General features: G+C 38.3%; 1 protein-coding gene and 1 non-coding gene across 2 annotated transcripts; both read left to right on the plus strand.

The window, feature by feature from the left end:
- The first annotated feature begins 827 nt into the window (after nt 1–827).
- Nucleotides 828–26,482, plus strand: ARGLU1 (arginine and glutamate rich 1). The gene is made up of 4 exons (XM_066380576.1): nt 828–1,420; nt 8,254–8,479; nt 10,756–10,839; nt 25,657–26,482. Exons 1-4 carry the CDS (start codon nt 1,074–1,076, stop codon nt 25,819–25,821), a joined length of 822 nt encoding a protein of 273 aa, XP_066236673.1. The 5' UTR covers nt 828–1,073; the 3' UTR covers nt 25,822–26,482.
- Nucleotides 5,127–5,283, plus strand: LOC136404519 (U1 spliceosomal RNA). The gene has a single exon (XR_010751285.1). It is a non-coding gene; the product is annotated as a U1 spliceosomal RNA (small nuclear RNA).
- Nucleotides 26,483–26,704: the final 222 nt, after the last annotated feature.

A 26,704-nucleotide genomic window follows, 5' to 3' on the forward strand; every position in this document is an offset into this window, starting at 1 on the left:
AAGACATGTGTCTTTTATTTACTCAGGTCTTCTGCCTTTCAACAAAGGTTGAGGGATTTCATCATTAGGATCTTGTAATTTGTTAAATTTGATTCCGAAGTATTTTATAGTTTTTGTTGCCATTGTGGAGAAAATTATTTCACCTCTAATAGGTAATCGCTTGTTCAAAAGGACAGTGACAGTTTGTTGTACCATATGGGGCCACAGATTTCCCGGCTAAGGGCTTGGTGGGCTCACTGGTTATGTGCAAAGATTTCGCACACACCTGCTCTGCCACCTGCTAAGTGTGACCTGGACAACTTTACCTTCTGGACCTCAGCATACCGATCCCTAAAATAAGAATTAAAACACCAGTTAATACATGTAAAGCATCTAAAACAACACCTGGCACATTGAGGCCTAGATTAAGCATAGGCTCCCATTGATCATAGCCTATTTTATCCCCTGTAAGCTTCACAACTTCCTCGTAAACTGTAATCTCCACTGTACAAATGAAGAAACAAAGGTTAGAGAGGCAAGTGATCTTCTCAGGGTCACTGCTCTGTAACTTGGGGCCACCTAGCAAAAACCAGTTCCTAAAAATAAAGCAGTCAGTTCATGCTGAAACATGATTTCGTTTGCACCAAAACGGTTATTCGTACAGTGTTGGCATCATACCAGAAAGCAAAACCAAAATATAGCAGAAGCCAGCAACTTCGGTTTCTGCGCGTGGGGAGGAGCACGGGGGCTGGCGGTAGGGGCCGAGCGCACTCGGGAACGCTCGTCTCGCCTTCGGCAGCAATCGTCAGGGGGCGGACCTCGCGCGACGGCGCGTTCCGCGCGGGGCATTGTGGGAAGGGCGGCCGGTGCAGCCGCGGCTGCCATCTTAGCAACTTCTGGTATTGCGGCCTTGTCTTTGGAGGTGGCCTTCGTGGCTGCGGTCCACCTTAGAGAGTGACAGAAAGTCAGCTGGCTGACAGTTTTCCTTTCCAGGCTTCAGCAAGACGGCCAGTCGGCGTGTGGAGGCGCAGGTGACAGCATCCCGGCGCGTGCGGAGCCGAGAGCAGCGGTTAGTCACAGCGTCGCCCGGAAGGATGGGCCGGTCTCGGAGCCGGAGCTCGTCCCGCTCCAAACACACCAAGAGTAGCAAACACAACAAGAAGCGGAGCCGGTCCCGATCGCGGTCCCGAGACAAGGAGCGCGTGCGGAAGCGCTCCAAATCCCGGGATAGTAAACGGAACCGGCGGCGGGAGTCGCGGTCCCGCTCGCGCTCCACTAACACGGCCGTGTCCCGGCGCGAGCGGGACCGGGAGCGCGCCTCGTCCCCGCCCGACCGCATCGACATCTTTGGGCGCACGGTGAGCAAGCGCAGCAGCCTGGACGAGAAGCAGAAGCGAGAGGAGGAGGAGAAGAAAGCGGAGTTCGAGCGGCAGCGAAAAATGTGAGCGCCCGCGGGGGAGGCGAGGAGAGGGGGCAGTGGGGCGCCTGGGAGGGGAGGAGAGGGGGCAGTGGGGCGCCTGGGAGGGGAGGAGAGGGGGCAGTGGGGCGCCTGGGAGGGGAGGAGAGGGGGCAGTGGGGCGCCTGGGAGGGGAGGAGAGGGGGAGAGGGGGCAGTGGGGCGCCTGGGAGGGGAGGAGAGGGGGAGAGGGGGCAGTGGGGCGCCTGGGAGGGGAGGAGAGGGGGCAGTGGGGCGCCTGGGAGGGGAGGAGAGGGGGCAGTGGGGCGCCTGGGAGGCGAGGAGAGGGGGGCAGTGGGGCGCCTGGGAGGGGAGGAGAGGGGGCAGTGGGGCGCCTGGGAGGCGAGGAGAGGGGGCAGTGGGGCGCCTGGGAGGCGAGGAGAGGGGGCAGTGGGGCGCCTGGGAGGGGAGGAGAGGGGGCAGTGGGGCGCCTGGGAGGGGAGGAGAGGGGGCAGTGGGGCGCCTGGGAGGCGAGGAGAGGGGGCAGTGGGGCGCCTGGGAGGGGAGGAGAGGGGGCAGTGGGGCGCCTGGGAGGGGAGGAGAGGGGGCAGTGGGGCGCCTGGGAGGGGAGGAGAGGGGGCAGTGGGGCGCCTGGGAGGCGAGGAGAGGGGGCAGTGGGGCGCCTGGGAGGGGAGGAGAGGGGGCAGTGGGCCCTGGGAGGGGAGGAGAGGGGGCAGTGGGGCGCCTGGGAGGCGAGGAGAGGGGGCAGTGGGGCGCCTGGGAGGCGAGGAGAGGGGGCAGTGGGCCCTGGCCGGTGGGGCTGGGCAGGGAGGCCGGGGGGCGCAGGGACCCGCCGGAGAGGCTGCAGCGCGGGCGTGCGGACGGCTCCGCTCTGCACAGCCCCGCGGTTCGGCTGCGGAGGAAAAGAGCGGGGCTCGCGCAGGAAAGTCTGGGAGGGGAGAAAGCGATTTTGGCGCGAGAGGGGTGGCGAGTGCCGGAAGTAGGGGGTGGGGTTCCGAGTGGGGTTGGCGAGCGGCGCTGGCCGAGCGGGCGGGGAGCGGGGCAGCCCGAGGACGTGTCGGGGGAGCGTTCGCGGACCCGCTGGCACTGCTTAGCATGGTCTCGTGCAAAGGAAGCAAGGGAACGAACTAGGTTTTGGAGCAATAGCACTGGGCAGAAGTCGTCTGTCTGCAAATACCTATTGGTTAGTTCACTTCACTAACTAATTTTTTGAGCATTTAAATCGCCAGGCACTGTGCTGGGTGCTGTTAATGTAAAGATTGATTGATCCCGTTCCAAGATTTTAATCTAGCTTGAAGACAGGTAGGTAGGTGCAAATTCAGTGTGGTAAATTCAGTGATGGTGATGTGACCTTAGAGAGCAAGTACCTTGGGTGGTGGGTAAACACTTGAGTTCTCCTGAGGAATGAGTAGCAGGTAAACATAGAGACTGTCAGGCGAGGATTGGAGAATATAGATGGAGCAAAAGAGAATAAAGGGAGGGAGACAGAATGGCCTAAATTGGAGTAAAAAAATGAATGTTAATTGGAACAAAAAGTTCCCTAAGTACTAACTAAAGTCATGGAGTTACTAGAGAGGTGAAGTAGAGGCTGGGAATCATGGTCTGGTATGCCATATTAAGGAGTTTGAATTTCATCCTAGAAACAGGAAAGGCTTTAAGGAGGTGAGGGGGATAGGGCCTTTTTTGAGAAATGGATACCTGACCACCATGTAGGGTAGAAACTAGTTATAGTAAGTTCACACAAGAGTAGTGTGGAAGCAGTTGTTGGAATGGAAAAGGGGAATAGGTTAAAAAGACAAACAAAAAACGTTTAGAACAAAATTGGATGTGAAACTGAGAAAGAAAGACAGCATTAATAATGTTTGCTCTCCTGTTGATAATGTGGTTGTTGCAACTCAGCCACGTAATGTTTAAGTAACTCCTGTGTTTCAGACACTGGTTAAAATGCCCGAAACTCAGTGGAGAGAGAGGATGGAAAAATCACAGAGAGTTTCCATTTGCTTGTTCACTGTGGCACTAATTTTTGGATATAGTGGGTTTACTCAACATTGATACAGGGACAGACCTGGGGGAAACCATGAGACTAGAATGACCCAGGGAGAGTGGGTGGAGGAGAGCATTGGCGATTGCTTGTATTTACAATTGAATAGAGGAAGACAAGCACGTGGCGGAAGCTGAGAAAAGAGACTGGAAGGCCCTGTGTCCAGTGTACCTTCAAGAGTTTCAGTGTGAGGTGAAGAGAGAGCAAACTTAGAATCTTTGTTGGTTTTAACAAATTAGAAAGCCTGTGGTAAGGTTGGAAATCAGATTGCTTTGCCATTTAACAATTCTGAGTAAATAACCTACTTGTGAGATTGATTTCTTATCTGTGAAATGGAGACACCTGTCATGCTTATTGTGAAGATTAGAAATAGTGCATTTAAAGTATCAGAACAATGCTTGGCATATAATGGACCTCAAATAATGTTGTTTAATATAATTTATGTAAATGCAGCCAGATTGAGCCTGGTGAATTTACAAATTAATGGTACAAGTTAAAATCTTAATGCAGTAAATGACAGGCCTCAAAAAATTTAAAGGTTTTTTCCCTTCATTTTTGCATAGCTGATTTACATGGTTCAAAAATCAGTTCAGAAGCTCTGCCTCTTCTCTCTTGTGTCCCAGTCATTTAGTGTGGCTCCCTCTCCCCTTCCTTGTACCCTTATCATTTTCATACATACTTTTGAGATGCTATGTGCATGTTGTATTAACTGTTGAAAACTGAGCAGCGGAAAATGACTTGCAACAAATCGGGAAAATGTTCAATAACAAATAACTTATGGTAGCCTGTGATATATCTAGGTTCGAGTGTGCTTAGTGTTTAACTGCATGACAGATGAGAGCCTTCTAAGTTAAACTATCTAAACTGAACCGGGATCTCTATATTCAATTGAGCGATTATTTGAAGAATAAGAGCTTGTTGCAAAGAGCAGCATTTATGAGCAAAAGTAAAAGTAGTAGGTGGAACTGCTTATTTGGGGGAGGTTAGACTTTGATACAATGTCAAGGCATACAGTCTAGCTGGTGTTGATAAGAATTGAATGTATTAATATTTAAAATAATTATGTTGATACTGAAATCTTTGTGTATGCCTTTGCCTCTCTTATATGTCCTGGAGAAACAATGAAGGGTAGTATCCTGCTAAAGATCATTCATTAGCCTAGGAGTCTACCCAGATTGAGTCAACTCTCAGCAACATGCAAGGAGGTAGAGCCCAGTGAGTAAAGTGCTTAGCCTTACATTACATTTACAAAGATGTAAATGATGACATGGTGTGTAAGCTGTTAGCAGAGTATTTGGTACCTATTCAATATTTAATAAATGTTGTTTGCTAATATGAAGCAGTTCCTAGAAGTAAATTCCTAGGATTGAGTTCATACATTTGAAAAACATTAAAAAATAATGTTGCAAGCTGCCCTGTATAAAGTCGTGTTCTTTAACTGCTGTTTTACTGGGCTCTTGCTGTTTTGTTTTAATAGTTGCCATTTTAAAGTCCATTGTGACTAGAGTTTGTAAAACACCTGAGAGTGTGGAACAAAGTGGAGACCTAATGTCATACCATTTACATTGAAAAACTGAAGGCTTTGATTCAGCCCTTTCGTAAGTGGCCCACGATCTTGGCAATGGAAAAGATTGAGCAGAAGAACTTAAGGAAAAGATGATAGAGATAAAAACAGCATCAAGAGAGTGATATACTTACCTGGCAGGGGAGAGTCCATGAGCTCGAAGGTGGTTTTCCCAGAGTGAGGCTTATCCACTGCATTCTAGATGTGCTGACCCCTGAGATTTCCCCACCTGTGGGAAACTTGACTACATAATTTGTGGTACAGGGTGACTATGCTTAACTTAAAAAGAGAGAGAAAGAGAGTGACAACTCCAGTGGCAGAAGTTTTAGGGAATGGATAGGCAACATTAGATGGTACATCTTTTATGAGATACCAAAAGTTTTTTTTCCCCCAAGAAAGTTTCAGTGCCACTTATAACAGCCTAATAGCTGCTCTATCAATGATTATGATAAATTTATCATCAGTAAAGATTAACTCATGCTTAATTCAGTTGCACATTGGTTTTTTTTAATTCATTGAGTGTAAAGAGGGGAATTAAAGCATAATTGAACTTGAACTTTTTCAGCAGTGGACCTAAAAATTGTTTTAAAATTTTTTTCTGATTTACTTGAGTCCCGATTTTAACCTTGCCAAGGGAAACAGCAACAACAAAAAGTATGCTCTTGATAATACTTGTAGGGAAACAGTTCTGTTGTGGTGCCCTGACCTTGCCGGTCTCTCAGTAGGACATAGCAGCAAGACTTAATTATAGTCATGGTGGGCTGCCCTGTGGTGCCTCCTGGAACAAAGGAAGATAAGCAGCCTTGTGAGAAACTCCACTAGGCCATTTCTCATCCTCCCGGTTTCAGTTGAGATTGGGACTTTCCACTTGCCCTCCCCTTCAGACTATAAAATTCTGAGCTGTAGTTAGTTAGAATTGACTTAGCAGCAGAGCCCCCTCCACTTGTGCGTACTCTGCTGTCAGCCAGCCTTTGTGGTTTGGTATCTGTCAGTGGGAGCGGAGACATGGAAAGCTGAAACCGTGCTGATCTGGCTTTTGCTGTAAGTGACACTGAATTTATTTGAGGTCCTTTTCTCCTTGCTTTCTTACATACTTATGTATGGAAATGTGGACCTGTTAGCCATTGTGTTATTGCTGTTACTTAGGGACTGAGTGACAAAAACCCTGAATGTATATCAGGTCTTTTTGACCTTTACCAAATTTCTAAGTTAACTTGGCATCTTTCCTACTGATAAGCTAACCTAATGCCTTATCCCATTCTTTTCCCTCTTTTTTACTTTATATGGAAAGTTTTAATTGGAACTTCTACATAGTTCTTCCTTTAAGAGTTGAATTGTGCCATAAGAACCAACTAGCAAAAGTATGTGTGTGTGGGTGTGTATACTTTTAAAACTTTGTATTACGAAAATGTTCCAATTTAATGCAGAAGTAGAAAGCATATTACATAATCCTAATATATCCATCATCCAGGTTCAGTAGTTAGTCTTGTTTTATTCTTTTTCTCTAAATAAAATAGATAAAATTTTTCTATTTGAAATGTTATTTCATTTCTATTTAAATTGCTGTCCTGTTTTATTTTTTAAAGATATTCCAGGCTATTTATTCTTAGTGTTGGGATAGTTATCTGTTCTCTTACTGAGCTACCATAAAGGCTTATTGAACTACCATAATGGTGTATTTTATTGGAAGTTAAAAAGGAATAAAAGAATTATGGTTAAGTACATTAGTCTTTTTAAAATAAAAATCACTAATGTAGGTGTGTGGAGTTATTTAAGAAACAAGCTAGTCTATTTAGCTACTATTTCCTTGGCAGAAAAATTGTAGAAACTTGAAATGCAGACATTGACACGAATCAGAATGTGAAAAATACATTGCTGTTAGGATGGTATCATTGTGAATACCAGGAGTTGAGAATGATAGCACTGGAGTAGGAATTGAATCAATTTCCTAGCCCCTAACAGAGTTGCAGTGGATCGAATGATTAATGATCATTTAGAAACTGTGAAGTCTTTATTGAACAGAAGGAAACCAGTGACAGTTTTAATAAATTTCTAAGCTATCTCAAAGTAGTCATTTAATGTAATCAAATAAAAATATGAGATAATTTATGTTTTGACCTTTAATTCAGACTAGACACACATGAGGCTATCAGTTTGGATATTAGTGGTATACAACTTGCAAGATTTCCAGTATAGTCACTTGATAAATGACTATTTTCAATGCAGAATTTTGAATAAGTTGGTTCATAATATCTAAATGGGATCAAAATAATTAAAATAGTATTATGCTTCATTGGGTTTTTAAAAAAGAACTGATAAGTATCTACTTTCTCATCTCTAGAAGAGCTTTTAATTGAAAGTCAACAAAAGAAAAGGTAAAGTATGTTAGTCTTTTTAAAATAAAAGTCACTAATGTAGTTGTGTGGAAGAGTTATTTAAGAAACAAGCTAGTCTTATTTAGATTGTAAGAGGCTGTTTGCCTTCAGATTAAAAAGAGCAGGGCCTAACACAAAAGCACCTGCTTTTGATAAACAGGTTTTCTTGCTCTTTTTTCCTTTTATCCTTCATCCTCTACCCAAAATTCTGCCTCAACACAATGGCTAATTCTAGCATTCTGATCATAAGGTCCTCCGTTGTATCTTATTAATAGATACAGGTCAGAGCCTGAATAAGGTAGTCTGTAAAAGCTATACAGCTATTGCTTTAGCAGCCCTGAATCTCTGAGTCTTGAGTTATTCTGACTTTGGCCGATGGAGAGAGAGAATGAATTTTTCTGGTCTGACTTGCTTGCTACCTAACGGTTGTTCCTGACTTCTCTCTGGTTCAGTCCTTAGACTGGGTGGATTGGAAAATTAGCAAATCCATATATACATTTACAGTTTGTCTTTTCATTGTAAAGTCGATAACAAAAGTAGATTTTCCGTTTCAGATTTGCTCTACAGTTCTAAATAAAAATTCATGAATTAAGCTCTTTGTATATACTAGTTTCTTGTATTCAGAAAGTGATGAGAGGGGGAAAAAACCCATGGTTATATATTTATTTAAAATTCTGCATCACTTAATGTCTTGGTATCTGTTACTGTTTGCTTGAATGTTACGTGAAAATGAGTTGTAAAATCATAGAAACCTGTAATCAGGCTCAATGTTTTACTTTATTTTCTTTATTTACTTGCTTATTTACTTTATTTATAACTAGTTTTAATTTTTAGGTTTATTATATTATTTAAGTCACTTTTCCCCCTTTCTTTGCTAGCCGGCAGCAGGAAATAGAAGAAAAACTCATCGAGGAAGAAACAGCACGAAGAGTGGAAGAATTGGTCGCAAAAAGGGTAGAGGAAGAATTGGAGAAAAGGAAGGATGAAATTGAGCGAGAAGTTCTCCGAAGGGTGGAGGAAGCCAAGCGCATCATGGAAAAGCAGTTGCTCGAAGAACTCGAGCGACAGAGACAAGCTGAGCTTGCAGCACAAAAAGCCAGAGAGGTAACGCTCGGTCGTTTGGAAAGTAGAGACAGTCCATGGCAAAACTTTCAGTGTCGGGTGTGCCTCCTGCTCAGTTCAGAAAGAGATGGAATGCAGACTAATTCCTTTCTCATCTAAACTTAACATTGCTGCGAAAGTTAATTTTTTAGCCTTTTCAGAAGTGCTGACTGATACTTAAAAGTTATTTTTATAAAACATTCAAGGAAACTTTTTGATTTAATGGAACTGACTTCCTACATATTTGAGAAGTGTTTGAAACTTTTGCCATGGCTGCAGGACCTACATTCTTTTTTGGGAGGGTGGGGGGACACAGGGAGTGGTAAAGGGAAAAGGTTAAAAATCCACCTGTGGTTATGTATTCTTTTCTGTTTATCACTCTTATTACTTAGACTGTAAGAGGCTTTTTGCCTTCAGTCAGATTAAAAAGAGCAGGGCCTAACACTGAGTGACGAAAGCACCTGCATTTGATAAATAGGTTTTCTTGCTCTTTTTTCCTTTTATCCTTCATCCCCTATCCCAAATTCTGCCTCAACATGATGGACTAATTCTAGCATTCTGATCATAAGGTCCTCCATTTTCCTAATGTGTTTCAAAGAATCTTTTTAGGAAAAATGTCCAGATTACTCATCCACTTTTTAGTATCTACTAACAATTCCTTTTTTTCTCTAGAGAGTTATGAAGGAACAGGTTGTCCTTGTCTGGAGTCAAGCTAAACACATGATTTGTTTTATCAGGAGCTGGAGCAGAAGTTGAAAATGTCTTTCTATGAGACAGTAATTTGCTACTGAAGCTTTATGGCTTATTTGCACTGATTACTCCAGGATTCTAAAACTTGTTGAAAGTCACTGAAACACTCAAGGCAAATTTATTTTACAGCACTGAGTATTCCTCAGCATAGTTTGCCTAATAAATATGAATTCAATTGGTGTGTACCACAGGAAATCCTATAGTTATATTTTCTTGAACTTAAATATTTGACTCAAAATATATGCCTCATTGTCATTTTTAGTCTTGGCATTATTGCAGACAAGTTGACAGACATCTGTTTTCCAGTAAGCTTAGCTTTTAAAATGTATTTTCCGTTGTGCTCTCTTTAACTAGATATACATGTCTATTTGGTGGATATCACAGACTGTGCAATTGAATGTTTGAAATTTTTATTATCAGCGCTTTTAATTATGAAGATATTTGGAGTAATGGTGCTGTCTTGTAGCGAGTTATTAATCATAGGAAGATTTTTTTCTCTTCATGTGCTTTTTGTTTCACATTAACAATTTTTTTTTTTTACACGGACACAACCCTTTGACAGTCTTTCCAAATATTAAAATCATTTGAATATGTATGCTGTGATCTGAACACTGCCCAAACCATCAAGCAATCTTCATATAGTTTGCATTATAAAATCTCATTAAATTCTCCAAGAAAAAATAAATTACAGAATTTTATTTCCTGACTTTGCGCCCCCTGGATTCCTGAATTACAGTTCAGACTGTAGATGACAAGATAAGCTGCCTTTAGAAATTGTCAACATCTGAATGTTAAGTCCATTTTCCCCATGGAAGAAGCCCTTAGTTCCATGAAGTATGGATTACCATTTGTATTTTTCACTAACAGTAAATGTATTTTTCTTATTAATTGTTTGCCTTAGGAATGATGAATTACATTTTTTGTTCCTTCTTACCATAAACATCTGCATTCCTCAGCTCAGCCTTCCTTGTATGTTGTTTCTTTATAAATGGTTGAGCTGCTGATGCAGGTATTGCCAAGCTAACAGTACAAATCATTTTAAAGAGGAAGCTGGCGCGTATGGCAGCCGAGGAGCACACTCTGCAGGACACTGGACAAGACAGTAAATATTCAACTTTTAATGCTGATTAAAGGAGTATAGGTAAAGAATACGTAGGTATACATAATTGGTGAGACAAATATTCACTTTATTTATATTTTATATTATTTTTTTAATTTGGTAAATACTATTCCAGTTTTGTAGTTGTCCTTGTTGATTTGTGTGATATTAAAGTATTAGTAATAATTACCAGAAAACTATCAATTAGGGAGGGTTTAGTCGGTTGCTGTTTGGACTGGGAGGGATGATTGAAATTTAAGGTTAGAAACAAATTTTAGTGGCTGCACAGTTTATCATTTGTGAGACAGAAGGTAGCCATAATGCTACCCTATAAGTCAGATCAAAAAAGTTCAGAGGAAGATTAGTAAATATTTATCAATAAAAATAAACATTTTATTTTTCTAACATCTTAACATGTCCTCCCCTTTAGGAGGAAGAACGTGCAAAACGTGAGGAGCTAGAGCGAATACTGGAAGAAAATAACCGAAAAATTGCCGAAGCACAAGCCAAACTGGTATGTGTAAAGCATATGTGAATAATATTTTTCATTTCCGAATTTTGTGAGGTGTTTTGTGCTTTATAATATTTCTAGTTCTCAGGATCATTTTACGAGATTTGAGACAAGAGTGGAACACTTAACTAGATTTTAGCTACTGTGTTCCAGAGTAATTTGTTTGTAGCAATCCAAATATTCTAATCTGAAGAAAAATCAAAATTTCAAATTGTTTAAAACAGGTTTCCTGGGGAAAACTATTTTCACCACCACCCCCCCTTTTTTTTCTGTTCTAACCTCATTCACAGTTCTGGGCCTAAAAAAAATGGAAACAAAAGCTTGAAGTTATTTAAACCAACCAATAAGCAGTATTTCATTTTACATTAGTTGCCTTGTTATCTATGGCTAGACAGAATAAATAGATAGTGCGTATCCCTGTCCGGATAGCTAAATTGGTTAGGGCGTGGTCCCGAGACACCAGCTGAGGCACGGGAGTTGCCAGTTCCATCCCAGGTCAAGGCACATGCAGGAGCAAATTGATGTTTCTCTCCCCCCCCTCTCTCTCTCCCTCCTCTCCCCCTCCCTCCCTCCCCCCCTTTTCTCCCACTCTTTCTCTCTGTCCCTCTCTTTCCCTTCCCCCCTTCTCCCTCCCTCCCTTCCTCTCTCTAAAATCAATAAAAATAAACATTTAAAAAGGATTTTTAAAAAATAGTATGTATTTGATAAGTGTACCAGATTAGTAAATTCTTTTTTCCTATTCAGAGTTTATATCAAATAAGAAATACAGGAGACTTAATTATAACAATATAGAGATGGGAAAGGTGATACAGAGCAATTTATTTTTTTAAAAAGAAGCCAATATAAGAATATTGAGATAATATTTTTAAAATAGAACAACTATGAAGAAGAAGAAAGCTAGAATTTAAAAACTATGGATATAAATCATTACAAAACAAAGGAGGATAATCAAGCATTTCTGTATAAGGAAAAACATTTTTTCCCCCTTGAACTTGGCACAAGAGAAGATATAGGGTGGGCTAAGTAATTAACAATGGATCCCATTGAAGCTGGGGATGAAGGAGGACGGTAGACAATGTATCTATAGTTGATAAGAATGTAAAAAAGTTAGAACCATGAGGGTAGTTGGTTCTGGAGCATGATCTTTTAAAAGATATTGTGCCCCAGATAAGAGATAATGCTGGAAATATCCTAAGCAACTTAGTGAGTATGGTGTGATGAATTCTTAGTTAATATCATTGTTCTAGTTTTTTTGAAGACCATAATGGAAGGAAAAGACCTAATCCTGTTTTTTTAATGAAAAAACCGAAAATTCTGCTTAAGTGGATAAAGCAATATGATTGAAATGGATAAGAAGCATTAAGATATAGCACTACATGCTTAGTAATTACACTCTGGGACAGAGTAGATTCGCAGCTGTGAATACACCTGGAGTTAGAGACCAGATAGGTTCTGTAGGTTTGTGTGTAAGTTGAAACAGTTGCATTTACCTATTAAATGCAACTTAGACAGATGTTTGTTTTAACAAAGCATTTATTTTTCTGTGCATATAAATACTTAAACATTTTCAAACCTACAGAACCTCTCTCATTCATAATCCAGGGACTTACTTGTACATGAAACACACAGTTTATTCTTATGTTATTTATTAAATAATGTGTTACTTGTTACTTTTCATATGAACAGCTGTAACCCTACTTTTGCCACGCCCTGTGTACGGTAATGTTTTTTTTTAGTGATTTCATGTAAGGAGAAAATCTCAATGCAGGTGGAAGGAAGTAAGAAAGCGAATCTTAATTTGAGCTTTGAAAGGTAAATAAATAAAGTCTAGTTTATAATGCATAAATATTTCCAGAAGAGAGAAACTGTATTCAGTGGTTTTCAACCTTTTTCCATTTTGGGACCAGTGAAAATAGAATTATTTTGGGTGCCATTAAGGCAGAACGCACCCTGAGCATAAGTGAATTCAGTTAGTACCATTGGCTCTATAATCATCATACAACATCAGGGTAGTTAACTCTTTTGTGGGCCAGCACAAAATTTCTAGAGGACCAGTGGTTGAACACTGGTATAATTGGTATTTAAAACACTGAAGCAGAATTACCAAGCAGGTAGGATAGAATTTCTCTTAGGACATGAGATTGGATAGTATAAGTGAGTTCAGTTTGTGGATGGTAGAGTGGTAGATGGTGACTTTGAGAGCAGTGCTTCTGAACTTGGTATGCCTTGCCAGGATTTTGATCCCTTCTGTCCCTGAGTGGGTATCTGGGTGCCTAGTCATCCTTATGGTCCTCTAGTAGCCTTTTTGTTTACCCTTGTGAACCATAAAGGTATAATTTTCTGTGTGTCATCATGAGAAAAGATTAGCAGATATATTATAGAGCAGTGCTTTTCAAGTGGTCGCAGTTGACCAGTTTGTTTTGTATTGCAATTTCTCTCAGACTTCAACTTTTGCGAAATACTATTAAGATGAATTTATAGAAAAATAAATGCTATAAAAGCTTCTAAAATACCTACCTATCTGCATGCAGATCTATTGGTTTGCAGACTGTCACTGATCAATGGGCCCTTGGACTAGCACTAGTGGTTCTAGAATTTGTGAGTTTGACCCTAATAATCTGGTGATGCGGTCTGACTTCATGTTATCGATAAAACTTTGGTGAAAAGATATCTTTAGGAAAAAGTTTGAATTTGAGAAGTATTGGTAAGAATTTGGACAAAATGAACTAATTTGCTTCTTGTGTTTAAAAGTTGGAAACATAAGAAATTACTGTTGATAGAGAAAATTTTTATTTAGTTCCATGTGCCTTCAAGAAAAGTAGAGTATGCTTTGTGTAGGTGACGGTGTTCTTGTGTAAAAGATCCAAGGCACATACTGAGCTTTCTTTCATTTTTGTTGTCCTTCCTCTCAATTTGAACATAGCTCTTTATAATTTTATACATGTTTATTAAGAAATAGTACATGGAACATTGAAAACCCCATTAAAGCAATAAATATTTAAGAAAGGAAGCGGAATATAATTGTGTTGTGGGTGACATGGGACTTGCCTGGGTATGTCAGTAGTGGTATTTATCTTGTTGAACCCACATTCTGTTTGTTTCATGGCATAATACATGTGCTAGAAATGGGATGCTTTTTCTGGCTTTTAAAAAGCAAGGAACCATGACAGATTGGCCAAGCTTAACTATTCCCATAATATATATTAAGAAACTCAAAAGTTTAAAAAACAATTTGGAGATAAACAGACATAACATTAAGTTCCCTTAAGGCATTTAATGTGTTTATTGTTTATTGTGGAGACAAGACAGCTCCAAGAAAATTTAACTAGTATGGAAATATTTGGTAAGTAATATGGACCATATGAGATAATTGACATAATTGCCCTTAGGAAAGACACATCTGGTCTGGGTGTAGATGGATAGTTAGAAATTGAATTGAGGGTGGGGACAAAAGTGTGAGGAAATTAAGAAGTCAGAGTCCTTTCGAGAAGTAGAATGAGAAAAGTGAGTGGGGTCTCAGGCCGGTGGGAAGTAGTAAACCAAGTTATGTGTAGTAAGTTTATGTAATAAGTAATGGGAGAATGGGAGATGAGCTTTTGTGGGAAGTAGTAAACCAAGTTATGTGTAGTAAGTTTATGTGATAAGTAATGGGAGAATGGGAGATGAGCTTTTGAAAGCAGATTAAAGACAGGTTGTAAAAGAAAGCACCATGGGGGAGATTTCTGTAAAAAGAAGACCATTTCACTAATAGGAAAAATAAATAAATGACTGAGAGATGTAAAAGGAGGTATACACTAGAATAGAAATTAGCTGTGATTTCCTGAAAATGTATCTTAACCTCAAGAGTAAAGCAAAGAAATGCCTCCCTCATTCTTTTTCTCTAATACTAAATACCAAATTAGAAAAGACTTTTTTATTAGTACCAGGTGTTAAAAGGATATGGTGATCCTGGGAGTTATCTGGGTATGACAATTTTAGAAAATGACAGTAAATCTCAGGAACTTTAATTCTGCTTCTAAGAATTTTTCTCGTGAAACTAAATCAGATACAAATAAATGTATAAAGATATTCTCCCCCATATTATTTAGAATTTTGAAAATTGTCCAGAGTTTTAGATAAATTATAATCTACATCCAGTGGATTTTCTGTAGTCAAAAAATATTTGATAATACAGGGGGAAATAACTACAGTATTATTCTAATTTCAAAAATATATTCGGAAAATATACCAAAGTGCTAAGAATAATTATCTCTAATTGATAGATTTTTATGTATCTATACTTTCCTCTATTTTCTACATTTTCTCTAAGTAAAGGTATTAGTAAAGAAAGTAAATTTATGCCTCACTTTGACTGACTTTTTAGGTGGGCCCTTGGGGCAAAGTTCAAAAGATTGGTCCCAGTAATGAGTATTAAGGAGTGTTTTAGCTTAACCACATGGGCTCTCTCTCTCTCTCTCATGCAAATCATGTTAAGTGCTCTAGACGAAGGCTGATTTTTGTGCATTTCCATTCTAAATTGTTTACCAAGATAATTGATACCTGTTCATAAAGAAAAAAACTATTAACAGATGTATTTGATATATAAAATAAAGTAAGAATTAATTCAGATGTGGCTTGGCTTGACTTGTCTCTTTGGCAGATTGGTTCCTGGTTCTTGGGTTAGTACTGGTAATGCACAACTATCTTCAAATATTTAGAAGGTTGTTTTTAATACATTAGAGAATTTTTATTTAAAATGTTAAAAATTGTACTTTAGGTTTTTTTAAGTTCTCTTCACACAGGTTTTTTTTTTTTATGACAAATCTGGCAAAAGTCCAGATATTATAGACATTATTTCTGAAATATATGTGATCCTTATTTACTGAGAAAAGGAAACAGACAAAGAAAGGTGATAGATGTTGACATGGAATGAAATGTTCTTCCAGGAGGTTATGTCAATAACAAAAATGACAAACTATCTGCTGGTGAAGATGCCAGAATAATGGAGCCTGGTTATTCTTCATGTAAACACCTAAACTAATAATAAAGTCAGGCCGACAATTTCTAGTAGAAACATGCTGATAAGAAGGAAAAATCAGTTTTAACTGGGGGGAAATTCTTTAAGTTTTAAGATATATGTAAATTATAAGTCCTAGATTTACAGACTTTCTTCTAATAATGCAATAGTTTTCTCCTTACCAAATAGATTAACCATATTCATTGTGCTTTAACACTTTGTATTTCACCAGTTTGAGAGATGGAAAAATAGTACCATGTATGGAATGTGTTTCACATACTTAAGGTTAAAGTAAACTAGCTAATGCTTTGCAGGTAAGAGAACCTCAGAAGAGAGTTCTTGAAAATGTAAGCAAAGCTTTTTAATGAGGTTGTGCAGTAAGCTGAAAAGTATCCCTCAGACCTATGTCCTTATCCCTGGAACCTGTGAGTGTTACCTTATATCAGGGGTTGGGAACCTATGGCTCGCGAGCCAGGTGTGGCTCTTTTGATGGGCACATCTGGCTCACAGACAAATCTTTAATAAAAAAAATTATAACGTTTAAAAATATAAAACATTCTCATGTAATACAATCCATGGTTACGGGTGGCTGGAGCCAATCACAGCTGTCCTCCGGGACAACACCAAATTTTTATTGGATAATGCGTAAAGTACACGGGTCATTGTATGGCTCTCACAAAATTACATTTTAAAATATGTGGTGTTCATGGTTCTCTCAGCCAGAAAGATTCACAACCCCTGCCTTACATGCTTCCCCCAATAAAAGATCTCTGCAAATGTGATTAAGGATCTTGTGATGGGAGATTTATCCTGGGTTATCTACTCTGCCCTAAGTGCCGTTACACATATCTTTATAAGAGGGAGGCAGAAATAGATTTTTACCCTGCAACACACAGGAAAAGCTGAGAACAGCTGAGAGAGATTTGAAGATTCTGACCTTAAGGTTGGAGTGATGTGATCAGAAGTCAAGAAATCCTGGCAGCTACCAGGAGCTGGAAGAGGCAAGGCCAAGAGAGCAAAGCTCCACTGACACATTGATTTTTGGTTCAGTGATACTGATTTCAGACTTTTTTCCTCCTGAATAATTTTGTGTTGTTTTGAGCTACCTAGTTTGTGGTCATTTGTTACTTAAAAATGTGGAAGTGTTTTTGGAATTGGACAGTGGGTAGAATCTGGAAGGATTTTGAGTCATATGATAGAAAATGCATACTCTGCTTTAAAAAGCCCATTGGTAGAAATATGGACTTCAAAGGCACTTGTGGTTAGGACTCAGAAGCAGGTGAAGAACATGTTACTGGAAACCGGAGAGAGGAGGTTCTTGTTATCTAGTGGTAGAAAACCAAGCTGAATTGTGTCCTACAGCTGACGGCTATGTGGAAGTCAGAACTTTTAAGTGATGGACTTGCATATTTAGCTAAAGGTATTTCTAAAGTGTTGAAGGTGAATTCTGGTTTGTCCTTGCTTTTTGTAGTAAAATTCACTAAGAGATAAATTGAGGAAAGAACTGATAGGTAAAAAGGAATGAGCACTTAATGTTTAGGGATATTTCAGCCTATCTAGATGTTAAAAAATGATTAATTAAGAGATTCACTGTTAATAAAAGTTGTTCTGGAAAGAAAACCAAGGGTATGGCTATACAACCTTTTGCTGATGCTGAAGAGGTGAATGTGATTCATAGATTTCAATTTAGCAAAAACCAGGATTAGGTGAGATTATCCAGGAAAGGTCTGGAGGAACTTCTTTGTCTAATGGCCCAACATACATAGGAGACCCACATTGTTTTTGAGGTTGGTGTATCAGCAGAGACATTGCCAAGTTGAACTCAAAAGAACAGAGAGAGAACATAATAGTGAAAGGCTGTCAAGACTCCTAACAGACTCCACTCAGGAGGAAAAGGTGATGTGAAGACAAAACAGAGATTTGAAGGTACTAGCCTTGAAGATTTGAGTGATGTGTTTTATAAGCCAAAAAACGCTAGCATCCATCCGAAGCTGGAAGAGTCAAGGAACATTTCTTCCTAGAGCCTTCAGAAGGCATGTGGCTTAGTCAGTATCTTGATTTTCTTCCAGTAATACTGACTTAGGATTTCTTGCCTCCAGAATAACTTCTTGCTATTTTAAGCTGTCCAGGTTGTAATAATTTGTTAGAGTAGTTAGAGGAAACTAACATAGTTGGAAAGAGAACGGGGCATTTATAATATAGTCAGCATGTATTGGTTGAAACAGCATAGTACTTAGAATAGCTAATAGTGATATATTTACACATTTTAATGGTATGGTACTAAATGTAAATGTAATTAAATATTTTAATTTGAGATGAAATGGTAGGAAAGTTAGGCAAGGATTTACAATAAGTGAGAGGCTTATTCCCAATTGATAAGATATAAAGCTGGTTTAAGAGTATGTTAATGTATTCTGGGCAACTATTTAAAAATTGTTCTGAATGTTAATGTATTGACATTGTGTGGGGTAGCTCGAAGGAGAAAGAGTGGAAACAAAGTCAATGAGGCCAGTAAAAAGGGACTTGAATTGGTAAGGTGGCAGTAGAAACTGTAAAGAGAGAAAAGATAAACTTGTTGGGTGATAAGGTTGTACAGAGAAAGGAAGAAGAGAGAAAGAAAGTATTGTAGCAACCAGAGAAAACCTCCTGATGTAATTGATCATGCTGCTAACAGCCAGCGGTCACCAGACATTTAAGGGAAGCTTCCACAAAGGGGAATGAATTACCAAGACAAAAGAATTGACTTGAAAGAACCGAGAAGTTATACAGAAGAGTAAAAGAACTACTTCTGGTTGAGTACAGTTTCTGATGAAATTTTAGGACGTGTATGATAAAATCCTTAAGGTATCAGATTTCTCTCTTGAGTTCTGGAGGGCATTGATTTTGTGCCTAATATTCCATACCAGGCTCAACTGTCAGTTTGGTTCCTTTTTGAAACAGTTGTCTCCACTTGAAGTAATACAGAATCTCTGGAAATGTTAATCTAATGTTGAAGCTTTAAATACATATATGAAGTTGTAAAGGTAACAAAAAGGGAATTAAACTGAGGAGAAAAGGGGCTGGATGGAGTGGGTTGGTTGGGTGGGGGTATGAGTTCTGTTTAGATGATAGCTAATGATAATTTTTATGGGCTGATGGGGATTGTTTTTCATCTTAATTTTTTAACCACATATTTGAATAACTTTAGAAAGTTGTACTAATATCTTAGTTTACTTAAGGGTCAGAAGTAATTGCATCAAGTTTCATTTTCGTAACTTTTTAGTATTTACCTAAAGTGTGCTATTCATTATACTTGTTATGGAGGGGAAGATGAATAAAAAATTACAGGTGGAAAAGTAGAACTGGGTGTGTAGAAGATATATGCAGAAATCCGTATTTCTGAGTAGCATGATGCCTCATTCTAATATTTTTTGTTCTTTCCCTTTATTTCTATAACATAACATTTTTATCTGGATTTTTTTTCTTGTATAATTTTATGTATATTTAAAGCAGGGAGTAGTAGATTTCAGTTTCCCTCTTGCTAATGAAACTGCTGCAAAAGGCTACCTTCATCTAAAATTATAAGTGTAAGAAGAGTGCTTTACATTATTTTAAAAAAATCAATAGGACCTCCAGGTAAAGGAGATTGGGACAGAAAATACTAGGAGGGATAAATAGGCTCTTCTAAAGTCGTATGTTTTCTAGGTCCTGGGTGTAATGACTCTAGTATGATGGGTATTAGCTTTCTCTTTGGTCTCCATGGTACCCACCACTTAATCCTTATAGCAGAGCTTAGTATTGTTCATACTTACGTGCATTTATTCCTCCAATGGCCAACTGGGAATAATGCCCTTTTTTGCATAAACTTAAAACAAGGTGGGAGGAAATATATATATATATATATATATATATATATATAATATAAATATATTTATATTATATAATATATATAATATAATTATATAATATGTATAAATATATAATTATATATTATATAATATATTTAAATTATAAATATAACATAAATATATAAATTATTTATATAAATTTATTTATATATATATCTATATATATATAGATATAGATATTCTGCAGCAAGTGGGGTCATCAGGAAGCAACCAGTGAGTCAGACAGTTACTGCAGGAGGATGATAGGGCTGAGAAGAATACCAGACAAATAAGGTGTAGAGTCATACCACATGGATGGGCAGGAAATCAATATTTCATCACTTGAGAGACACTATATTAAACCTTTGAGTAGCATGGACGTTCATGTACGTCCTCGTGCCTCCTGACCATCCGGGATACAATTGTACATGTGTAAAGCAACATTAAAAAAAGGAAAATGTGTATTCTTCTTGTTTCCATAAATTGGTTATCAAACAAACATAATTTTAACTTAATAAAACTGGAACTGGAATTAATTTCTTTTTTTTTTTTTTTTAACTCCCAGGGGTCAGCGAGCATGAAAACAACTCACTACTCAAAAGGTTAAAATGAGAGATAGCTTTTGTTTTTACTACATTGGTCTACTGTTTTTGTTTTTTATACCAATGTGTAATTGAATAACATTTATGCTTAATTTTTTTTTTTTTTACAGAGACAGAGTCAGAGAGAGGGATAGATAGGGACAGACAGGAACGGAGAGAGATGAGAAGCATCAATCATCAGTTTTTTGTTGCTACACCTTAGTTGTTCATTGATTGCTTTCTCATATGTGCCTTGATCGTGGGTCTACAGCAGACTGAATAACCCCTTGCTCAAGCCAGCGACCTTGGGTCCAAGCTGGTGAGCTTTGCACAAACCAGTTGAGCCTTGCTCAAGCCGGTGACCTCGAGGTCTCGAACCTGGGTCCTCCGCATTCCCAGTCTGACGACGCTCTATCCACTGCACCACCACCTAGGCTATGCTTAATTTAAAGCTATAGTAGAACAAAATATAAATATTTATATGTAATAACAGGATATTCATCTGTTCTATTCATTTATATGCTATTCCATTATCAAGTTCTTCTAAGAAGACACTATATGCTTAACACTGCAGATAACACTGTTACCTCTAGTCCTGTAGAAGTTACAGCTCCCCTACTATACACATGCATACTTTTAGCTCCTATATTTGTAAACCTAAATGAAACTGAAACTTCTCTCTTTTTTTTGTTTAAACTAAAGGTAATTGCAGTTCAGTAGAATTAGAATATTTTTTGTCTATGAAGGAGGTTATTTTAAAAGTCTTGTTTTTAAGTTTTTGATTAGGTAATGTGATTGCATGATTCAGTTTTGTTTTGTTTTTTAAGAAAAATACACAGTGAAACCCCTCTACCTTTATCCCCTGTTCACCCACTTCCTATTCCCATTCTCATTCCCAAAAAGTATATTCAGTTATGTTTTGTTTTGTTTTTCCAGAGTTTACAATGCATATTTAGGCAGATACCGACACATTTTTATTTTACCCTTTCAGTTCAAAAGTAACATACTTTGTTTTTGTCACTTAAAAGAATAACTGGGAGATTTTTCTATTGTATATAAGAGATTCTTTTTTTTCTTTTTTTTTTTTTTTAGCAGCCACATAGTATTGTTTTAGAGATCAGTAATTTATTGTTAGTCCCATATTTACAAACTATGTTTGCAATAAATAACATTGTATAATTTTGTATGTGTGCAAGTTCACTTATAGACTAAATTTCAGAAAATTAAATTGCTGGGTAAAAGTATTATTAAGTTGCAATTATAGTAGGTACTGCCAAAATACTCTTCATAAGGTAGCATTTTATTATACTTTTGAATTTCTGTCACTATGCTAGGGTAAATAAAAACAAAACACTATTTGTAATTAGATTTCTGTTAGAGATTAAAGTGGTTATGTTCAAACCATTCACTCCCCAAGGTTCTAATCTGCTTTCCTAGGGGCTGATTAGAACCTTAGTAAAAAAGTGAGCCTGTGTTGGTAAAGATTTCTCAAGCACATGCGCACACATGAAGAGTCTTGACTATTATACCTTGATTCAGTTGCACATGCTAAGCTCTAAACCCAAATGTTTGATGATTTTTTAAAACTGTGGGTAATTGGCATATTTCACTAAAGATGATCAGAAGCAGATAATTCTTTTTGTTGTAATTATCAATGAAAGTCTAAACAAGAGAATGGAAATGGATTTTGGTATTCAGGTAGAATTTTAGTAGGAGGAAATAATGGCGTGAACAAAGGAGAAGGGGTGGCAAGACAGAAAGGATAATTTATCTATTTATTTATTTTGTGACAGAGACAGAGAGAGGGACAGATAGGGACAGACAGACAGGAAGGGAGAGAGATGAGAAGCATCAATTCTTTGTTGTGGCACCTTAGTTGTTCATTGATTGCTTTCCCATATGTGCCTTGACCAGAGGGCTATAACAGACTAAGTGGCCCCTTTCTCAGGCCAGTGACCTTGAGTTTAAACTGGTGAGCCTTGCTCAAGCCAGATGAGCCCGTATTCAAGCCGGTGGTAACCTTGGGATTTCAGACCTGGGTTCTCTGCGTCGCAGTTCGACGCTTTATCCACCGCACCACAGCCTGGTCAGACCAGAAAGGGTAATTTAAGAGAGACTAGTATAAACAAAGTTGGAGCCAAAATATAAAGTCGTAGGTAATAAACTAATTTAGGAAATAAAGCCGTATTCTCTGCACAATGAAAATCTTTGGAAGTTTGAGGGCAGGAGAGAGCAGCAATGCTTAAGAAGAGTGGGACTTGCAGCGTTGTGAAAGATGGATCAAAGGGCAGAGACTGGAAACGGAAATTGTTTTTGATTTGTAATAAATGTCTCTGAACTGGTATGGTAGCAATGGAAATGGAAAAGAAACTCTAGGTGAAAGAACATAATGGGAGAATTAACAAACTTGATTACTATTTGGTGATGTCGGAAAGAGAGAGGAGCAAAAAGCTATGGGTGTCAGTAGGGAAGGCAGATAGGGCTGATGTATTGCAGGGTTAGGCTAGAGCAGGGGTCAGGAACCTATGGCTTGCGAGCCAGATGTGGCTTTTTTGATGGCTGCATCTGGCTCACAGACAAATCTTTAATAAAAAAAAAATAACGTTAAAAATATAAAACAATTTCATGTGTTACAATCCATTCATTTCCTACCACTCATGTTCATGATTGCGAGTGGCTGGAGCTAATCACAGCTGTGCTACGGGACAACACCAGATTTTTATTGGATAATGCATAACGTACATGGGTTGTTGTATGGCTCTCACAGAATTACATTTTGAAATATGTGGCGTTCATGACTCTCTCAGCCAAAAAGGTTCCCGACCCCTGGGCTAGAGAAATTTAAATCTTGCACATATTGAATTTCAAAGATACCAGAGAATTCCCAGGTGGGTATTTATTAGCCAGCTGAAAATGTAGCTTAGGACAGTGTTTTTCAACCTCTGGTTCACAGACCAGTGTCTGTCTGCCAGAAACTTTGTGCTGGTCCTCAGAAGAGTTAATCACCCTGATGTTGTGTGAAGATTACAGACCCTATCTATAAGATCATAGAACTGATCAGTAATCTTCATACAACATCAGGGTGGTTAACTACTTTTTTTTTTTTTTTAATTAAGTGGGAGACAGACAGGCTCCCACATATACCCAACTGGGATCCACCCAGCCAGCCCCCCAGCCCCCTATAGGGCAATGCTCTGCCCATCTGGGACTGTTACTCACCTAACTATTTCAGTGCCTGAGGCAAGGCCATGGAGCCATCCTCAGTGCCTGGGGCCAATTTGCTCGAACCATTCCAACCATGGCTGTGGGAGGAATAGAGAGAAAGAGAGAGAGGAGGGGGAGAGATAGAGAAGCAGGTAGTCACTTCTCCTGTGTGTCCTGACTGGGAATTGAACTGGGACTTTCACCAGGCCAATGCTCTACCGCTGAGCCAACCGGCCAGGGCGGTTAACTCTTCCGTGGACTGGCTGTTGAAAAACACTGGCATAGGAAAAATATCTGAGAAAGAAGATATACTTAAGCAATATGGATTTCCACCTTATGAGACTACAAAGACCTAGAAATATATGTAAATCTATTTTGCCTACCCACCAGATTCCCACTGTTTTTAATTCTGATCTTCCTCATCTCTGACCTTGTTGATTATAGTGGACTTGCCCCCCACTGTCTTATCTTCTACCTTTTAGTCTATAGCTATCACCACCCTATCTAAAAGCAAGAAGTAAAACAAACCTCTGTGTTAATTATGTATTTAAAACTTGAGCCTTTTCCTACCCACAAGATAAAATTTAAACATTTTAATATTGTGTACTGAGTCCATTCCTATCAATGGAGACAAAAAGGACAATCAAGTTCAAGAGAACAAGAAGAATGAGTAAAGAGAAAGGTGATTAAACTTGTTGTTAGTTTTTGACCATGTGAAAAAAGTATCAGTGGAATTAATGGAGATGGAAGTAATGACTTTAATATTTGAGTTTGGGAATAGGAAGGCATTCACAAGTTGCAGTGAATGTTTTAAGATCAAGATCAGATATGGAAAAAAGATTAACCCATTGATAATTGAAATTAAAAATTCAGGGGTTAGAACAGGTTTTTTTCAACCTTGGCACTATTAACATTTGAGATTAGATAACTTTTGTGGGGGACTGCCCTGTGCATTATTGTAGGATCTCTAGCAGCATGCCTATTCTTTCCTCTAGATCGGTGCTGGTCAATCTGGTCCCTACCACCCACTAGTGGGCGTTCCAGCTTTCATGGTGGGTGGTAGCGGAGCAACCAAAGTATAAATAAAAAGATAGATTTAACTATAGTAAGTTGTTTTATAAAGATTTATTCTGCCAAACTTAGCGAAAATCTGACACAAAGTACTTGGTAAGTAATTATTATTATATGCTTTAACTTGCTGTAACTGCTTTATAAATTTTATAAAGTAAAGTTACTTCCCTACTTTATAAATCACCATTACTGTGGAACCAGTGAGCGGTTAGAAAATTTTACTACTAACAGAGATACAAAAGTGGGCGGTAGGTATAAAAAATAGTCAACCCCTGCTCTAGATGCTAGGCGCCATTCCCCAAGTTCTGACAGCCAGAATCATGACCACATGATTGCCTAATGTCCTTTGTGAGAGAGGTGTAAAGTTGCCCTGGTTGTGATTAAGAAAAAGTGAACATGATATCTTTGGGAGGCAAGAAGAGTTGATGAGGAAGATCATGAGAATAGCCTGTATTTTCTTGAAGAGGGGAAATCTATAGAGAGCGCTGGAAGGAAGTTGGTTGCTTGAGACTGAAGGAGTTGAATGCACTGAAGGAGTTAATTATACAAGTGTCCATTTGAAATTTGATAGCATTTTATAGTCAACCAGGTCAAAAAGGTTTCCTAGTTTTTTCTCTTCAAAGAAAGATGTCTTTAGTAATTTTTGATTGTGTATTAACAATGTAATACAGTCCCAGTGGGGAATTTTCCTGTAATGTTTTTGTGTGCTTTGCTAATTATAAACCTAGCTATTGTAATTGGTAGGTAAATTACTCAATAAATCAGTGCCTTGGTTTGTGATTGATAATCTATCTGATGATACTAAAGGTATCTATAAAAAGTAGATAACAACAAAATGTATTCTGACCTCAAGACATAATTTGTGGGAATTTCTGTTTTCAAAATGTTTAAGTCGTTGTCTTCGATTTCTTCATTTTTTAAAAATCAAACTGTAGGAATAATTAATGTTTTTTTTTAATTTCTCAATATTTTTTCTTATCACTTTTTGTATAACCTATATTTATGCTCCTATTGATTATAAATTCTCACCTGATTTCCCAAATGCTATTAATAAATGACATAAAATTTGTAGAAATTTCTAATTTTTACTTATAATTTCTAGGCTGAAGAACAGTTGAGAATTGTTGAAGAACAAAGAAAGATTCATGAGGAAAGGATGAAACTAGAACAAGAGCGACAGCGTCAACAAAAGGAAGAACAAAAAATTATCCTGGGCAAGGGGAAGTCCAGGCCCAAACTGTCCTTCTCATTAAAAACCCAGGATTAAATTGCAAACTCTGAACTTTTTACAAAGAAAAACAGAAAAACTTTGTATTGTAGCTTCATGTTGAAGTGGTTTTTTTTTGTTTTGTTTTTGTTTTTTTAATTTCGAAAATCTGGAAAGTTAGCTTGTTCTAATAGGAGCTATGCTCTGCAATTCCTTTTCTTCCCCCTTAACTTCCATTAAGTCAGATCCTTATCAGATCATTGTTGTCTTCTAAAAAGTGATATATTTTTCACCTATTTGGATTCTGTGTTAGTGGTCTGAAGGAGAGCAGATCACTTTATAAACTATGGGTGGTCTGATAAGGTTTATACTGACCCACAGACTATGGAGTTATACTCTGTTTCTACATCACAATGCTGATTTTGCTGACTTTTTGTTTTTTTATATATTTATAAAAAAAGAAAAAGTTGGTAGTTGCATTGGAAGCTCCCGGGTGTTGCTGGACCTTTGTGGTGTATTGTTAAACCAGTGTCCTCATGATACTGTTGCTCTTGGTGTTCCCGATACAGGTAAGGAAACAGTTGGTCAGCTCTAATACAAAATATACACAGTTCAGTATTGTCTCTGTTGAATTTGTTTTTATTTCATTGACAAAATTAAACCAGCATTCCCCATTGTGTAAATAAATGATTTTGCTGAATAAAGTAAAGTCTTAAATTCATATGTTGAAGCAATTTTTTTTAAAGTTCTGTTTAAGTCTTAAAAGAGGGTGGTTTACTTTTTGATGGTCAGCAGTTTAGAAATCCTAGAACTATGTTATATTTCCTCTCATTTATACTTTTAACATAGGGTTTATATGTGTATTAAATATACTTGTGAATTAATTAGTATTTAATGACTATTTTTACAAATATCTCATTTATGCTGATAACAGCCATTATTA

Source organism: Saccopteryx leptura, chromosome 4 (genome assembly GCF_036850995.1).
Source record: "Saccopteryx leptura isolate mSacLep1 chromosome 4, mSacLep1_pri_phased_curated, whole genome shotgun sequence".
NCBI classification, from domain to species: Eukaryota; Metazoa; Chordata; class Mammalia; order Chiroptera; family Emballonuridae; genus Saccopteryx; species Saccopteryx leptura.

What these genes read in the sequence shown, in the direction of transcription:
- ARGLU1 (XM_066380576.1), top strand. Translation starts at nt 1,074, where the DNA reads ATGGGCCGGTCTCGGAGCCGGAGCTCGTCCCGCTCCAAACACACCAAG. An exon ending in CAGCACAAAAAGCCAGAGAG is followed by an intron (nt 8,480 to 10,755) that starts GTAACGCTCGGT and finishes CCTCCCCTTTAG; the next exon opens with GAGGAAGAACGTGCAAAACG. An exon ending in CCGAAGCACAAGCCAAACTG is followed by an intron (nt 10,840 to 25,656) that starts GTATGTGTAAAG and finishes TATAATTTCTAG; the next exon opens with GCTGAAGAACAGTTGAGAAT.